The 18,649-nt window shown below is 41.7% G+C and overlaps 1 protein-coding gene across 1 annotated transcript in view; it reads left to right on the top strand.

The window, feature by feature from the left end:
• Positions 1 to 406: 406 nt before the first annotated feature.
• ATP6V1D (ATPase H+ transporting V1 subunit D) overlaps positions 407 to 18,649 on the top strand; it is a 29,490-nt gene continuing 11,247 nt past the window's right edge. The window contains exons 1-2 of the mRNA XM_059182383.1: positions 407 to 595; positions 5,650 to 5,767. Coding sequence (XP_059038366.1) covers positions 555 to 595; positions 5,650 to 5,767 — 159 coding nt within the window. The 5' untranslated portion in view covers positions 407 to 554. The remainder of the gene's footprint in view (positions 596 to 5,649; positions 5,768 to 18,649) is intronic.

Raw genomic sequence — 18,649 nt, 5'->3', positions numbered from 1 at the left:
AAAAAAAAAAGAATGAAGACTAAAGGAGGGCCCGAAAAGTACGCTTTCTCGATAGCTATCGTTTTCGTTAAATAAGCTTCAAGGCGCAGGGAAGAGCTAAACTGACTCTTTGTCCTTGAAGAATTAATCCTCTCTCGAAGCTTCAGCCAACCATGAGGCGGCGCTGTGACCAAAGATAGAAAAGTGAAAGAGGAAAAGGCGTGTACTCTTCTCTCTTATTCTTTCACCCCGCGCGTGCAAAGTCTTGCGCGGCCTCCTGGGAGCTGGAGGGGGAGGGGCTAGAAGGAGAAGCGGAAGTGAGGGGCGGTTCGTTGAGGGGGGTCCGAAGCCTTAACATCCGGGCATCGCCTCCGTCTTGTTCTCCCCCACCCTCCCCACGTGCCAACAGGAAGCGGAAGTGAAGAATGGTATATACGTATCCCAGCTGCCACTTAGCAACGCGAGGAGATCAGGTGACACAACCAGCTGACTCCGGTAGAGGAAGACCCTGTGGCTGGGGCTCTTGCAGCCACGGTTGCCCGGCCGGGGATTCGAGCCTTACTATCATCGTCAGAATGTCGGGCAAAGACCGAATTGAAATCTTTCCCTCGCGCATGTAAGTAAAAGAACGGGTCGGGCAGCGTTCATAGGTTCTTGAACGCCTGTCCCGAGCAGCAGTCCCTGCATACCCTGACCAGCAGCGAGGTTCCTTGTTTGCTGGGCGAATCTTGAGCTCTCCTCCGTTCCTTTTCGTGAGTCTGGGGGCGATACTCTTTAATGGCCCCCACCCATTCCTCTGAGGGAAGCACACTGGACAGAGCGATCCCAATCCGTAGGAACATGCTGCTCGGCCTGCTGTTTTTTTTTTTTTTTTTTTCTTTTTAAGATTTTATTATTTATTTGACAGAGAGATCACAAGCAGGCAGAGAGGCAGGCAGAGAGAGAGAGAGGAAGGGAAGCAGGCTCCCTGCTGAGCAGAGAGCCCGATGCGGGGCTCGATCCCAGCACCCCGGGATCATTACCTGAGCCGAAGGTAGAGGCTTAACCCACTGAGCCACCCAGACGCCACGGCCTGCTGGTTTTTACGGAGGTCTGCTGACTTTACTCATTAATTGAGGCTTTCATCCCGTTTTCCTTTATTGAGCTGGGCAGTGGGTTTATAGAACTATGAATCATCCCGTTTTGCCTAAGAGAGGCCACGGTTTAATGGAGAGATGGACCAACTAGCGAGGTTTGATAAATATTTCCAGAAGGGAAGTTTACTGTGGTGAGAAGCACATAGAAGAAGGCTTCTAGGCCAAGTTGGGGGTTGAATCGAATTGCCCGAGTGTGGTCGTAAGGTTTGAGCTTGGATGCCCCTTTTCATTTTCCATGATCCCACGAAATGTCACCTGCAGTGGGAAGATATCCCTGAGTTTTCGAGGCACTCCGTTTGCTCCATCACCACTGTGCCTCGTTCAGACAGACCTCTGTTAATACTACCCAGACTGTAAAGTGAATATTGGTTTATATAGCTTTCCCACTGAATTGTGAGCTGTCTCCAGGAGGAGAGAGTGTCTTGAGAATTAATCCGTAGAAGGGCTATAAAAAAAAAGCATAGCGCCCTAAGTGTTGGGCAGTTTTTAATATTAAGATTTTATTAATTTATCTGACACAGAGCACAAGTAGGCCAAGTGGCACGGAGAGGGAGAAGCGGGATCCCAGCTGAGCAGGGAGCTCTATGCTGGGCTAAATCCCAGGACCCAGGGATTATGACCTGAGTTGAAGGCAGGTGCTTAATGGGTTGAGCCATCCAGGTGCCTCTGTTTGGGCCAGTTTTTAAAGAAGGTTTTATAGTTTTCTCAAATTTGCCTAAGAATGTGTCATAGTTAAGATTGTTATTTGGCCGCTCCTCCTCTTCTACTCCCCCCCCCCCCCATTGAGGATTAGAAAATCAGATTTGACTTTGACATTTAGATCTTTTGATTGTGGTCCTATTTCTTTGGAGGTGTTTTTGTTTTTTTCCTTCATCCTGATTTTTTTCTTGGAAAATCTGAGAATGCCTGAAATAAAGAATTATATTCAAATCCAAGACTTAGCTTTCTGTCTCTTTCAGTTTGGCTATAACTCTTAATGAAATGAAAGGGTTTGGGGGCTTTTTATTTATTTTTGCTTATTTTTTACTTTCACCCATTGATTTTCTAGTAGATGTTTATATTAAGTGGGAAGCAAGTCAGCTGTGGAGAAAGGCACCGTTTGTAAAATAGATAAGGATCAAGCTACCCTGGGGTAGGGAGATCTGCAGAACTCCCAGAACTTGACCATGAGTCTCATAAATGTCTGCACTGAAAGGCCACCAAACTAGAATGGCCTGTGGCTGTGTTCTTTGATTGACCCCGGCACCGGTGAAAATACCTGTGGAGAAAGCCAGGTGCTCCAGGAGAATTTGTTCTATCCAATGCCTGATGATAGGCTCCTGACCTCCCTTTCTTAGGGCATTCACTAAAAATGGCTTACAATTATGCATCCTTTCTTTTCCTTTTGAAATATACATCTCTATCCTACAACTTAGAAGTGTCATTCTCAAGGATCTGAAAGCTATTTCTTTGAAATGTAGTTAATGGGAAGGATGGATGTTTCCCAGTCTCTGGGAAGATGGAATCCTAACTTCCATGATTGCCAGGTAGCAAGTGTCATTTTCAGTGACCAGCCCTTTTTAATTTTTTACTTCTGTGACTCTTTTTGAGTCCGCTCTTTCTTCTCTCCCTACTGTTCCTTTAAAATGCCCAACCAGGGGCACCAGGGTTGCTCATTTGGTTAAGTGTCTGCCTTACGCTCAGGTCATGATCCCAGGGTCCCGGGATCAAGCCTTCCATAGGGAATCTCTGCTCAGTGGGCTCTCTCTGCCTGCCACTCTGCCTTCTTGTGCTTGCGCACACATGCACTCTCTCTCCCTCTGTCAAATAAATAAAATCTTAAAAAAAAAAAAAAAAAGTAAAATGTCCAACCACTTCTGCACAAGTCAGAATGGGGCTCAGCTCTTTTTCCTACTGTCATTGGTTACTGCACAAAATCTGTTTTCACCACCTGAATGTCTGGCTGTGTTTATTTTTAATAGTAGTCAGAATGTTAACATTTTTTTTTTTTTGTTTTGTTTTTGGTTTGAGACTAAGAAGTGAAAATGGACGTCTTTGGGCTTAGACAAGAAGACTAATAGATTTGTAAAAGTGAAAATTGTTATTTGAGAGCACTTAGCTTGCTGATTGAGAGGAAAATAAGGCACAGGAAGTTAGTGCTTGTGTAAATATTTTCCCCAAGGCTTAGCAGCAGGTATTTTGTCATGTAGTCAGATGTCTTTGATTCAGCCGAAAACAAAGTCATCCTTCTGGCTGAAGGTCGAACATTTTCCCTAATGCTTAGCAACCCTAAAACTTGAAAGGAGTTGTTTCTTTAAGAGCTAGGTTAGAAAATACTTCAGTGACTTCTGTGTCAGACAGTTCCACCTTACAGTGTTATCCTGTGAGGTGGGGCTGTCTCCCCCTTATGCAGCAGAGAGAACAAAACAAAGTTTAGACTGAAAACAAAAGAGGCTTGAGGGATTTGCAGTCGGCAAGAGTCTGTCAAATCCAGGTTCTATGACATACTGGCTGTAAGCCTTTGGGCAAGTCATTCTTCAAGTCTCAAGATTTAAAATGTGTCTATTTCACAGAGGTGCTATTATTAGTTAGGAAATTAAAATTAGCTTGGTAAATTCAATTTTATTTTTTCATTATTTATTTATTTATTTTAAAAAGATTTTATCTTGATTTCACAGAGAGAGATTACAAGTAGGCAGAGAGGCAGGCAGAGAGAGAGGGAGAGGGGGAAGCAGGCTCCCCGTTGAGCAGGGAGCCCAATGTGGGGCTTGATCCCAGAACCCTGGGATCATGAACTGAGCCGAAGGCAGAGGCTTAACCCACTGAGCCACCCAGGTGCCCCGGTAAATTCAGTTTTATCAACCAGCTCACGTTTTTTGCTATATTGAATCTGCAGTACTGGGATTTGACTTAAATTTGATTCAAGTCTTTGAGCTCCAAATTCTGGTCATTAGTGTCAACAAGATAATATGTTAAATGTACACATTGGGGTGGATAGCTCCAGCTAAGGCTGGAAACTGAACCAGCTTCACTTGGTTAGACCTCCAGTGAGGTCAGTCAGTGCAAATAGTAGTTTTCAAACAGAACTGTTCATCTGGTGCTATGTATAATAGGCAGTGTGACGGGTGGTTGGGATACAGTGGGCCTAGGTTTGAGCCATAGTTTGAGTGGTGGGCAAGGAACTGGAGTCAGAAATGTGTTTCAGTTGTCGTCCGGTTCCCCACTCCCGCCCAGAGTGGGAGGAAGTGTTTCATTTTTTTAAGCTTCATTTTCAAGATCATGTTTAAGGTTTCTTCAGCTGTAGAATTGTCTCAGTAACCTTTCCACTTTGGTAAAAGATTTCAGTAAAATTTAAGAATTTACCCAAAGGTCCATTAATACATGCTATTTTGCAGTTGGTTATAACACCAGTCATATGAAATTATATCCCCTTATACAAATCATCTTAAGTATCTACATTATACAATTTATTTTTAAATCTTTTACCTACTTTTTAAAAAATTATTAAATGTTATCTGGCATATGGCAGCAAGAACAAAATTGTCAATTTCTGTAATTACTTTCTTGGCTTTGATATTGGGGTTTCTGTTGGGAAAAGACTGGAATAAGAGATAAGACTTCTGTAGTTTGTCACTTTTCAGAAATGGGTGTCATTGGTTCCTTGAGTCATTTGCAAAGTAGTAAAATTATTGGTGATAGGATTTTGATGAAATGAAAACACTTTAATGCCACACTTTTAATAGAAAAAGTAATTATTCATTGTGGTATATGTTATAAGAGGTCCTTAAGAATATAAATCTAGTGGAAAGTAAATCCATTTTTCCCCTTTAGTCCCATTTCCCAAAGGAAACTTACCAGATTCTGTGACTCTTTTCTAAAAGTATTCTCTGTGTTAATATAAACATATTTATCCCTTACTTTGCATGTGTAAGAGACTATAATATAGTTTATATTTTTTAAATCTTTTTCTAATGACTGTTTATCATTCCATTTTATGATGAACTGTGATTTATGGAACATTTAGTGTGTTTCCACCCTTTTGCTATTACACAGAAGGCTGGAGTAGTCATCCTTAACTTTGCATATACTTTTGTTACATGTGGGAGTAAGTCTGTAGCATAAATTCTTCACAATGGACTTGTTGGTCCTGAAGGTAAGTGCATTTCAAATTTTGATACTGATTAGTGGACAGATTTTAAAAAAATGCTTACTTAATACACCTGTAATGGAAACAGAGACGTTACTTTAATTTGCAAATCTAATATTTTAGCTATGGTGGCATCATAAAACAGGACTCCTGATAAATTTTATTATGATATAGTAAATAACTTTTCCCAGATATTTGTTAAAGAATGTTTCTGTTTTAAATAAATGAACTTAATATTTCTGGAACAAGTCAGTGATATTGAGAAAAATCATAACTTTCAGCACAGATGATATATATTCTTAAAATCATGACATCAAAGAGGAAGGCATAATTTTAATACTATATTGGGGAAGTATTTATATGTTTTTTAAACAGTGGGAATAAATATCTTTAATTTTGTTTATATAGGGCACAGACCATCATGAAGGCTCGATTAAAAGGAGCACAGACAGGTCGAAACCTCCTGAAGAAAAAATCTGATGCCTTAACTCTTCGATTTCGACAGATCCTAAAGAAGATAATAGAGGTAGAATGAACTGTGCTTAGAACAGTTATTTATTTTAGAGATATCTAAGAAAATCCACTGTGGCTCTTGGAATTTTAATTTTTGTTTTAATTTTTTTTCTTTCAAAAGTAAAACTATCATTATGACCGTAACAAGTTTCAGATCATTTAATATAAAATATGGACTCATTAGTCTTGCCAGCAAAGCCCCTGCCTGTTCCTGGGACCTCATTTGGCGCATTCTCCCTACCATTTTCCTCCAGGACTTTTCATTAGCTGTTTTTTCTGCTTGAAATGTTCTTTCCCGGGACTTAAGATTGCTCCTCTGGTCATTCTGGTCTCTTCAGAGAGGCCATCCCTGATCACGCAATCTGAAGTGACCATGTATTTACCTCTGTTGCATTTCCTTATTATTATTATTTTTTAAAGATATATGTACTTGAGAGCGAGAAAGAGAGCAGGAGCACAGGGAGGGGCAGAGGAAGAGGAAAAGAGAATCTTAAGCAGATTCCATGCTTAGCAGAGCCAGACATGGGTATCAATCTCACAAGGGCGAGATCATGACCTGAGGTGAAACCAAGAGTCAGATGCCTAACTAGTTGCACCACTCAGGCACCTCACATTTCCTTATTTTTGTCATAGCATGTACTACTGCATATTTCCTTGTTTGGTGGTTGCCCCCACTAGAGAGTGTTAGCTCCGTGAAAGCAAGGACTTAATCCTCAGTACTTATTTCCTGTGTCTAGAACAGTGCTGGCACATAGTGTGTTTTAATTCAGTACTTTTTAGGTAATTGAAATGCAAATACGGAAATATATTTTATTTTATTTTTATTTATTTTTTTTTTTTTAAAGATTTTATTTATTTATTTGACAGAGAGAAATCACAAGTAGATGGAGAGGCAGGCAGAGAGAGAGAGAGGGAAGCAGGCTCCCTGACGAGCAGAGAGCCCGATGCGGGACTCGATCCCAGGACGCTGAGATCATGACCTGAGCCGAAGGCAGCGGCTTAACCCACTGAGCCACCCAGGCGCCCCCGGAAATATATTTTAAAAATGAAGATTATTCTCCTCCCTCCCCAACTCCCTTCTCATTTTCCAGAGAAGTTCTCTGTGACACTTTTATTTATTTATTTTTAGTAACAAGCAGCTGTTATGCATTATATAATTCAATTCCTGCCTGTTTCCCCTGGCAGAGTATGGACAGCTTTCTACATCAATACATAGATCTGTCTTTTTCTTTATAACAGCTGCATGGAACTCCATCGAACAGATATGGAATTTATTTTTCTGTTGATGAATGTTTTACTGTTTAGTGGGGGAGGGTACTCTTCAATCTTTACGTGTATGTGTGAGAGTACTGATAACATGGACTCCATCATTGGCCCTCCATCTTGTTCATGGATGGACTGTGACCTTCCTTTGGGCTGAGTATTGTGGGCTCCATGAAGGTTGATGTTGGCCCTGACCAGCATGCAGGAAGGCTGACTATCCTGTGACCACCCCACTGGGCCCCTTGCTCTGGGAAAGCAGACGGTTATGGGCCCTGCTTGGCAGAGAGCAGCCACTTGGGGGATGTGTCCGCCCCATCCCTCCCTGTCCCTCCCCTTTGATTAGTTATCCTGAGTAGAAAGGTAAAAACGGTCCCACAGGAGACTCGAAGTTTTTTTTTTGGTCTCAGGGTGCCTTCTGAGTCCGGAGGATACTTGACTGTCCCTCATGCACTTTCTAAGCACTGGCAAGCCAGCTGGAGATGTGAAGTGAGTGGTGGGAGCGGGGGGGGGGGGTAGGCCTGAGCTGGCAGGGCCAGGCTTGTGAGTGGGGAGGTGGGGGGGGCGCCCCAGGGGCTGTTAGAAGGTCTGTCTGAGAGCAGGGGGGTAGCCACTGACCAGCAGTTGCTGCATGGCTGGGCCCATGGTCTGCATGGGGAAGCACGGTGGAAGGGAGTCAGAAGTAGGGTGGGAATCTGAGCAGCAGGGATGAGCGCTTTGGTTTAGGAAGGGGGGTGTGTGAGCCGCCTGTTCCTCTCCTTGGGATGTTGTATCTGGAGGAATCCAACAGCAGGAGGGTCCCTTGGGAATTAGGGCCTTGGGAGGCTGGAGAAGGGTGAGTGCTGAAGGGAGTACTGAAGGGAGTACTGTGGTGTCTCAGGAGAGTAGGGACCCAGAGGCGTGGGATCCCTGGGGTAGTGACTGATGAGGAGGGGGTGGTGGTAGAGGAGGAGGGGGATTTAAAGGCACATCCTCTGGTTGGAACACAGCTCCAGGCCTCTTGCTTGCCTGAGGATGAGGAAGGAAAAATTCCACCAGTCAGGAAACGACAGTGAGGGAGTGAGTACTCTGCCCCAGACTTAGTAGAGCAGGCCCGCCGCTTTAGGCAGAGCGGCCGACAGGGCTGCAGGGTGGCGGTGGCAGCTTGGGTGTTGCAGTGGTGGGATACTGGGGAAGAGGGTATTTGTTGGAGGTTTGGGATGTCCAAAATGGCCCCAGTCAGCGCTCTGCCTGCCTTGCAACAAGTACATGCCACAGTCTTGGGACAGAATCTCAGGCTCTTGGTTAACTTGATCGGATAAATTTTAGAATTAAGATAACTTGGCCTAAAAGGGGCCTGTTCTTTGATCTCCACGGAAGAACCACTAGAAATTCTGTGTGAACTGGGAGTGAAACCTGCCATTTACACTTAGCATTTTAGTGATCTAGACAAAGAATTGCTTTCCTCTGGTATGGAAGGCATTTTAGTGATCTAGACAAAGAATTGCTTTCCTCTGGTATGGAAGGCCTTATATTATTGTCAGCTCCAGGGGCATGGTGTTGGATTTAGTATCTGTCCTTGCCCCTGTGGTTAATTGGCTCATTGCTAAGGTAGCTACTATGGTGGTTGACTTAAGTGAGACCAAAAGAATCTGTCTTAGGGGAAATAGGTTGAAAAATGGGAAAAGCAAAGAATCTTCCCAATGATGAAATGGCAGAAAGGGGGCCCGTCAAGGTCTCACAAACTATAATGGCAAGTCCTAATTTTATACAGGATCCGAAAGAAAATATAGACAACCCAGTTTGGTCTTGCTAAGCATTATGGAAGGCTCGAGAAAACGAGGTGTTTCCCCAGATCTCCTCTGCTAACAGGAATTTCAGTGGTGTATACCCTATACCTCTAGAGACTAGGGGTTAGGCAACAGTAGGGGGGAACTAGAGGCCCCATGTTGAATTAACCATTTATTGCTCTTGCATTAACAGACTGTGCTAACTAATAGACACTGGAGCTGAATGCACACTTTTGGAAACCCTAGAAATTCTGGGGAGAAATAAAGGCTGTTGATGTTTATGTGGGACAAATTATCAAGGTCCTCCAAACGAGTCTGTACCTACAGATTGGCAGGCTTCTTCCCCATTGTTTTCTAGTGTGGCTTTCTCTCGCTTGAGTATCTTAGGCACAGCTCCACAGGTGGATTCAGGTTGCATATCCGAGTAGTGAAACCCGTTGTGGGTCATGCAAAATGGGAACCTGTAGGGCTACCAGTTTCTGAAGAGTCATAAACATAAAACAGTATGAGCTACTAGGGAAGGATAACGAGGTTACTACCACCATTGAAGAATTAGAAAAGACAGAGGTCATCAGGCCTGCTCAGTGCCCATTCAGTAGTCGGTTTGGCTTATAGTGAAATCTAATGGGACCTGGCAAATAACAGTAGATTATAGGGAACTCAGTAAAATTACTCCCGTCTGTCCATGTTCTTATGGTGCCTAATATAGCCTTATTGTTAGAGGAAATCATGGCATCCATTAAGGTTTATCATCATGTACCAGATTTGTCTAATGCCTTTCCACTATTCATTAGGACATGAATTCTAAGATTAATCTCCTTTCCTGTGGAACAGGAGACAATGGACTTTCTAAGGGTACCTCAGTAGCCCCACAGTTTGTCATAGGTTGGTAGGCAGAGATTTGGAAAAATGGATATTGTCAGAGATGATGGTGCTTTATCATTATATTGGTGAAATGTTAAACTGTGATGATTTACCCTCCCTGTCTCCTTGGGTCTCAGGTCTCAAATGTACAAGACCTCATTATCTTAGGTCTCAAATGTGTAAGAACTGAAACGTTTCAGGTGTAGTCTCTGAGAGGTAAATACAGACAGGAATCTAAGGGCTGGGTTAATTGGTAAAGTTCCTGGGCATCATCTGGTCAAGTAAGACAAGTGATGCCAGAGATGGTCATTGTAAAATGCAAGCCTTCCCAATCCCTAAAACTGTAGAGGAATTACAGGCTTTTGGTTTATTGGTTTACTGGAGATTTTCTGTTCCCTTTCTAGCAATAGAGCAGATATTAAGACCTTTTAAATGCCTTAGTTAGGAGGGTAAGCTGATGGGATTGGGGTGCAAACCAATAAGAGGCTATCTTTTTTGTAAAGATTTAATTTATTAGAGAGAGTGCACACGCCTGAATGGGGAGAAGAGGAAGAGCAGAGAGAGACTGAGAAGGAGACTCCTTACTGAGCAGCAAGCCCGAGGTCATGGTGCTCCATCCCAGGACCCTGAGATCACAATCTGAGCCAAAGGCCTATGCTTAACTGACTGAGGTCTCCCAATAAGAGGCTGTCTTCAGGGCAAAAAGGGCAGTACAACGAGTACAGACCTTGGGGGTATTAATGCCAGGTGGGAGTTGTGAATTAGATGTGAATTCATATCTAGAAGGGTTTGGCTGGGGCTTGTGAGATTGACGAAATGGGAAATGGGTCTCGTTAGGATTCTGGTCTCATTTATGGAGGAGAACAGAAACCAGGTGTAGTCCCATTGAAGAACAACTATTAGCTATATATCTTGCGCTTCAGCAGACAGAGGGACTGAGTGCTGATTTGCCTATGATGGTATGAACCTTTCTGCCAGTGGGAGAATGAATTAAGGACTTGTTCAGCAAATCTAAGTGTGCCTGTGTTCAGGTAAGCACCTTATAGAAGTAACATGCTTACCTGCGGTGCAGGAGTGCTTTTAATACCAACCTGCTGTCTCATGAGCTACACTCATTTTGAGGGCTGGTCACTTAAGTCAGCCCAACCCAACAGCCCAACTTGCAGAAGTTGCTGACATTATGCACCCCCCTCTGGTGGATGCATAGTATACTGGTGGCAGTTGCAGGGGCAACCTGCCTGTATGGCATTCCTCTGCCATCTGGCTGGATTCTGATACACTTTGAAGAAAGAACTTAAACAAAGTAGTCAGTGGGCAGAGTTGAGAGTAGTATGGATTGTGTTGACATATGAGCCAATGCTCATTGATTTGGCTACTGATACCTGGGCAGTGTTGTAAGGGTTGAGAGCATGGATGCTTTGATGGCACAGAGAAGGTTGGGGTATATTAAATAGACCTTTGTGAGGAGTAGAACTGTGGGGGAAGGTATTTGGGAAGTGTGCCCTAAGCCTGATGCAGCTCTCCAAGTAAGGCCTGTTTCCCTGCTTACTCCCCAGCCACACCACCAGGCACTGATGAGGCAAATGCTCTGCCCAGGCACATGTTCTGGTGGAGGAAATGCTGACCCTGTCTGATATAGCAGAGTGGGTTCATTGTAGGTCAGTTGTAAATTGGGACAACTGATGTCCCAGAACTACTTGGCAAATAATAAAAAGATTATGTTTGCCTTTAAAATATTTGAGTCCACAGGCTGCTGACAAGGACTGTCCCCATTGCCACCTCAGTTGACGGCCATTGTACCATATGCTGGGGTATGTTGGGCAGATTACAAGCCCTGTTTCTTGCTGGCAGATAGATTACATAGGTCCTTTGCCAGTATTGAAAGGGACAGATATGCACTGATCAGTGTGGACACTTGCACAGGACTTGTACAAACCTTTGCCTGTAAGAGAGCTAATTAGGTTGCAGGTGGAACAGATTAACAACTGGAGAGCGTGTACAAACGCCGACTCCTATAGCGATCAGGGGTCATGTTTTACTGGTCATGACATCCAAGAGTGGACAGAAGCCTGGGATATATTGTTGTTTTCCCACCTGCCATGTAGTCTCACTGCTGCAGGTCTAACTGGAAGGATGACTGGACTAATAGGAAACACATTAAAGATTTTGTCACCAGATGGCTCCCTCAAAGGTTGGTCTCCAAGACTAACGGGCAATTCAACTTTTTAAAGCTGTGCCCATAGGAGGACAGATTTCTGCATACGAACACCTAAGCAGCAACACCCGTGCAGCTCTGGGGTGCCGGTATTGTTGGGAGGTCTGAGACCTACTGGGGGAAGAGGGACTACTTCTGTGATTGCTGTAAGACTTCCCATCTGGTAAGGCTCTAGTTCTTTGAAAATTGACTTGGAATACCTCCTCTGGGTGGCTTAGTGTCCTAATCCACTGGGGTCAAGTCCTCACATCCAGTATAATTTTTTAAAAATTACACAATGTATTATTTGCTTCAGGGATATAGATATGTGAATCCTCAGTCTTACACAATTCGCAGCATTCACCGTAGCACATACCCTCCCTATGTCCATAACCCAGCCACCCCATCTTCTCCCCACTCCTCAGTTTCCTGAGATGAAGTCTCTTATGGTTTGTCTCCCTCCCTGGTCCCATCTTGTTTCATTTTTCCCCCTCCCTTCCCCCGACAACCCTCTGCTCTGCCTCTCAAATTCCTCATATCAGGGAGATGGAATGATAATTGTCTTTCTCTGATTGACTTATTTTGCTCAGCATAATACCCTCTATTTCCATCCACATCATTGCAAATGGCAAGATTTTGGTTTTTTTGATCCTTTGATGGCTGCATAGTATTCCATTGTGTGTGTGTGTGTGTGTGTGTGTGTGTGTACACACATATACATACACTATATCTATCTATCTATCTATCTATATATCTATATATCTTCTTTATCCATTCATCTGTTGATGGGCATCTAAGTTCTTTCCATAGTTTGACTGTTGTGGATAATGCTGCTATAAACATTTGTGTGCACGTGCCCCTTCGGATTACTACATTTGTATCTTTAGGATAGATACCTAGTTGTGTGATTGCTGGGTCATAGGCTCTATTTTCAACTTTTTGAGGAACCTCCATACTGTTTTCCATAGTGGCTACACCATTTGTATTCCCACCAACAGTGTAGGAGGGTTCCCCTTTCTCTGCATCCTCGCCAACATCTGTCATTTCCTGACTTGTTAATTTAGCCATTCTGACTGGTGTGAGGTGGTATCTCATTGTGGTTTTGATTTGTATTTCCGTGATGCCAAGTGATGTTGAGCTTTTTTTCATGTGTGTGTTGGCCGTTGGATGTCTTCGCAGAAATGTCTGTTCATGTCTTGTGCTCATTTCTTGGTTGGATTATTTGTTCTTTGGTTGTTGAGTTTGAGAAGTTCTTCATAGATTTTGTATGCTAGCACTTATTATATCATTTGCAGGTATCTTCTCCCATTATGCCAGTTGCTTTTGGTTTTGTTGACTGTTTCCTTTGCTTGCAAAAGCTTTTGATCTCGATGAAGTCCCAATAGTTCATTTTTACCCTCGCTTCACTTGCCTTTGGTGATGTTTCTAGGAAGAAGTTGCTGTGGCTGAGGTGGAAGAGGTTGCTGCTGCCTGTGTTCTCCTCAAGGATTTTGATAGATTCCTGTCTCGCTTTGAGGTCTTTTCCATTTGGAGTCTATTTTTGTGTGTGGTATAAGGGAATGGTCCACTTTCATTCTTTTGCATGTGGCTGTCCAATTTTCCCAGCACCATTTGTTGAAGAGACTGTCTTTTTTCCATTAGGCATGCTTTCCTGCTTTGTCGAATATTAGTTGACCAGGTCAACTAATCTTGTTGAGTTGAGGGTCCATTTCTGGGCTCTCTATTCTGTTGCACTGATCTGTGTGTTTCTTTTAGTGCCGGTACCATTCTTTCTTGATGATGACAGCTTTGTATTAGAGCTTGAAGTCTGAAATTGTGATGCCACCAACTTTGGCTTTCTTTTTCAACGTTCCTCTGACTATTTGGGGTCTTTTCTGGTTCCGTATAAATTTTAGGATTATTTGTTCCATTTCTTTGAAAAAAATGGATGGTATTTTGATAGGGATTGCATTAAATGTGTAGATTGCTTTAGGTAGCACAGACATTTTCACAATATTTGTTCTTCCAATCCATGAGCATGGAACGTTTTTCCATTTCTTTGTGTCTTCCTCAGTTTCTTTCATGAGTACTTTATAGATTTCTGAGTACAGAGACTGCCTCTGGTTAGGTTTATTCCTAGGTATCTTACGGTTTTAGGTGCAATTGTAAATGGGATTGACTCTTTAATTTCTCTTTCTTCTGTCTTGCTATTGGTGTATAGAATACAACTGATTCCTGTGCATTGATTTTATATCCTGAAACTTTACTGAATTCCTGAATGAGTTCTGGAAGTTTTGGAATGGAGTCTTTCGGGTTTTCCACATAAAGTATAATATCACCTGCAAAAAGTGAGAATTTGACTACTTCTTTGCCGAGTTGGATGCCTTTTCTTTCTTTTTGTTGTCTGATTGCTGAGGCTAGGACTTCTAGTACTATGTTGAATAGCAGTGGGGATAGTGGACAGCCCTGCTGTGTTTCTGACCTTAGGGGAAAATCTTTCAGTTTTTCCCCACTGAGATTGATATTCACTGTGGGGTTTTCATAGATGGCTTTTATGATACTGAGGTATGTACCTTCTGTCCCTATACTGTGAAGAGTTTTGGTCGAGAAAGAATGCTGTACTTATTCAAATGTTTTTTCAGTATCCATGAGAGGATCCTACGGTTCTTGTTCTTTCATTTATTAATGTATTGTATCACATTGATTGATTTGTGGATGTTGAACCAACCTTGCAGCCCAGGAATAAATCCCACTAGCTGAATAATATTCGTGGTGAATAATCCTTTGTACTGTTAGATCCTATTGGTTAGTATTTTGGTGAGAATTTTTGATCCATATTCATCAAGGATATTGGTCTGTAATTCTCCTTTTTGATGGGGTCTTTGTCTGGTATTGGGATCAAGGTAATGCTGGCCTCATAAAATAAGTTTTGAAGTTTTTCTTCTATTTTTTGGAGCAGTTTCAGGAGAATAGATATTAATTTTTCTTTAAATGTTTGGTAGTATTCCCCAGGGAAGCTGTCTGGCCCTGGGCTCTTCTTTGTTGGGAGATTTTTGATGACTGCTTCAATCTCCTTACTGGTTATGGGTCTATTCATTTCTTCTGTTTCTTCCTGGTTCAGTTTTGGTAGTTTATATGTCTCTAGGAAGGCATCCATTTCTTCCAGTTTGTCAAATTTGTTGGTGTATAGTTGTTCATAATATGTTCTTATAATTGTATTTCTTTGGTGTTAGTTGTGATCTCTCTTCTTTCATTCATGATTTTACTTATTTTGGTCCTTTCTCTTTCCTTTTGGTAAGACTGGGCAGGGGTTTATCAATCTTATTAATTCTTTCAAGGAACCAGCTCCTGGTTTTGTTCTGTTGTTCTTTGGGTCTGTTTCATTGATTTCTACTCTGATCTTTATTATTTTTCTTCTGCTGGGTTTAGGCTTTCTTTGCTGTTCTTTCTCCAGCTCCTTTAGGTATAGGGTTAAGTTGTGTATTTGAGACCTTTCTTGTTTCTTGAGAAAGGCTTGTATTGCTATATATTTTCCTCTTAGGACTGCCTTTGCTTTGTCCCACAGATTTTGAACCATTGTGTTTTCATTATTTGTTTCCATGAATTTTTTTCAATTCTTCTTTAATTCCTGGTTGACCCATTCATTCTTTAGAAGGATGTTCTTTAGTCTCCATATATTTGGGTTCTTTCCAGATTTCCTCTTGTGATTGAGTTCTAGCTTCAGAGCATTGTGGTCTGAAAATATGCAGGGAATGATCCCAATCATTTGATACCGGTTGAGACCTGATTTGTGACCCAGGATGTGATCTATTCTGGAGAATGTTCCATGTGCACTAAAGAAGAATATGTATTCTGTTGCTTTCGGATGGAATGTTCTGAATATATCTGTGATGTCCATCTGGTCCAGTGTGTCCTTTAAGGCATTTATTTCCTTGTTGATATTTTGCTTGGATGATCTGTCCATTTAACATTTTGTCAAAGTACCCTACTATTTTTGTATTCTTGTCAGTGTGTTTCTTTTGGTTTATATAGTTGGCTGCTCCCATGTTAGGGGCATAGATGTTTAAAATTGTTAGATCTTCTTGTTGGACAGACCCTATGAATATGATATAGTGTCCTTCCTTATCTCTTATTAAAGTCTTTGGCTTAAAATCTAATTGATCTGATATGTAAGGATTGCCACCCCAGCTTTCTTTTGATGTCCATTAGCATGGTAAATTGTTTTCCACCCCCTCACTTTAAATCTGGAGGTGTCATTTGGGTCTAAAATGAGTTTCTTGTAGACAGCATATTGATGGGTTTTGTTTTTTTTATCCATTCTGATACCCTGTGTCTTTTGATTGGGGCACTTAGCCCATTTACACTCAGGGTAACTATTGAAAGATAAGAATTTAGTGCCATTGTATTGCCTGTAAGGTGACTGTTACTGTATATTGTCTCTGCTCCTTTTTGGTCTGTTACTTTTAGACTCTGTCTTTGCTTCGAGGACCCCTTTCAGTATTTCCTGTAGGCCTGGTTTGGTGTTTGCAATTTTTTCTAGTTTTTGTTTGTCCTGGAAGCTTATATCTCTCCTTCTATTTTCAGTGACAGTCTAGCTGGATATAGTATTCTTGGCTGCATATTTTTCTCATTTAGTGCTTTGAGTATATCATGCCAGTCCTTTTTGGCCTACCAGGTCTCTGTGAATAGGTCTAATGCCAATGTAATATTTCTACCGTTGTATGTTTATAGACCTCTTGTCCTGAACTGCTTTTAGGATTTTCTCTTTGTCACTGAACCTTGTAAATTTTACTACTAGTTGAGGGGGTGTGGACCTATTTTTATTGATTTTTGAGGGGTGTTCTCTATGCCTGCTGGATTCTGATGCTTGTTCCATTTGTCACATTAGGGAAGTTCTCTGCTATAATTTGTTCCAATATACCTTCTGCCCCCCCCCTTTCTTCTTCTGGGATCCCACTTATTCTAATATTGTTTCATCTTACGGTATCACTTATCTCTCAGATTCTCCCCTTGTGGTCCAGTAGTTGTTTGTCTCTCTTTTGTTCAACTTCATTCTCCATCATTTCTTTATCACTAATTCTCTCTTCTCCCTCATTTATCCTAGCAGTAAGATCCTCCATTTTTGATTGAACCTCATTAATACTTTTTTAATTTCAACTTGGTTAGATTTTAGTTCTCTTATTTCTCCAGAAAGTGCTTTTATTTCTCCAGAAAGGGATTCTCTAGTATCTTCCATGCTTTTTTTTGAGCCCAGCTAGCACCTTGGTAATTGTCATTCTGAACTCTAGTTCTGATATATTACTAATGTCTGTATTAATTAGGTCCCTAGCCATTGGTACTGCCTTTTGTTCTTTTTTTTTCCCCTGAGGTGAGTTTTTCCACCTTGTTATTTTATCCAGATAAGAATAGACGAATGAGAGAACAAAATACTAAAAGGGTTGCAACGACCTCAGAAAAATACACACTGACCAAATCAAGAAAGACCCGAAACTGGGGGGAGAAGAAACAAGGAAAGAGAAGGGGGGGAAAAAAGAGAGAGAGACACACACACACACATGTGTGTGTGTATATATGTATATATATATATGTATATATGTATATGTGTGTATATACATATGTATATACATATACATATACATATGTATACATATACATATGTGTGTGTATATATATCCCCTCCCTTTTTAAAAAATACTGGTGAATAGAACAGAGCCACACACTTGATTTTGGATATATTTTGGTCTGTTAGAAGAAACTGCCTCCCAAAATTTTGAAAGAAAGAAAAACTTACATGTATACAAAAATAAGGGTAAACACGATGAAGGAATGGAATGTGACTGTAAAGATGAAGATTTAAAAAGATTCTAAAAAAGGAATTGATAATATAAGAAGTTGGTTTAAAAAAAAAAAAAAAAAAAGAAGGGGCACCTGGGTGCCTCAATGGGTTAAACCTCTGCCTTTGGCTCTGGTTGTGGTCTCAGGGTCCTGGGATCAGGCCCCATATTGGGCTCTCTGCTAGGCGGGGAGCCTGCTTCCCCTTCTCTCTCTGCCTGCCTCTGCCTACTTGCAATCTCTCTCTCTCTGTGTCAAATAAATAAATAAAATCTTTTAAAAAAAAAAAAAAAAGAGAGAGAAAAGAATGTGATCAGGCTGAGACTAGAACAAAGCCATGTGCTAGATTTAGGGTATTTTGATCTATTAAAAGTACTGTATCCCAAGATTTTAAAAAAGAAAAACCTACATGTATACAAAAAATAAGGTCAAATACAATGAAGGGGTAGAATATAACAATGAAAATTTTAAAAGATTGTTTTAAAAATGTCTTGATAAGAGAAAATAGTTAAACGTTAAAATAGGAAACCGGAAAAATTTAAAAAAATAGAATAAGAAAAAATAAAATATAAAAAACTTAACTTTGAAAGACTAAAGATTAATCATGAGGCAAAAAGCCATGAATTCTGTGTGCTATATTCCCCTAGCTCTGGAGTTCCTCAGTTCTCATTGATTAGTGAACTTGGTCTTGGCTGGATGTTCTTGGTGATCTTCTGGGTGAGGGGCCTGTTGTACTAATTTTCAAATGTCTCTGCTGCAGGCAGAATCGTATTGCCCTTGCCAGGGCCCAGGCTAAGTAATCTGCTCGGTTTTGCTCTTGGGACCTTTTGTTCCCTGAACACTTTCTGAACCGCTTTGGAGGATGGGAATGAAAATGGCAGCCTCCCAGTCTCTGACCAGGAGGAGCTGAGAGCTCAGGGCCCCCACTCCTCAGTACATCCCCAGAGAAAAGCAGTCAATCCCTCCCTTATCCCTGGTCTCTGACCGCACTCTATGC

This window comes from Mustela lutreola, chromosome 7 (genome assembly GCF_030435805.1).
Source record: "Mustela lutreola isolate mMusLut2 chromosome 7, mMusLut2.pri, whole genome shotgun sequence".
Taxonomy (NCBI): Eukaryota; Metazoa; Chordata; class Mammalia; order Carnivora; family Mustelidae; genus Mustela; species Mustela lutreola.
The sequence above is the reverse complement of the archived record's forward strand: the minus strand, read 5'-3'. Positions and strand labels throughout refer to the sequence as shown.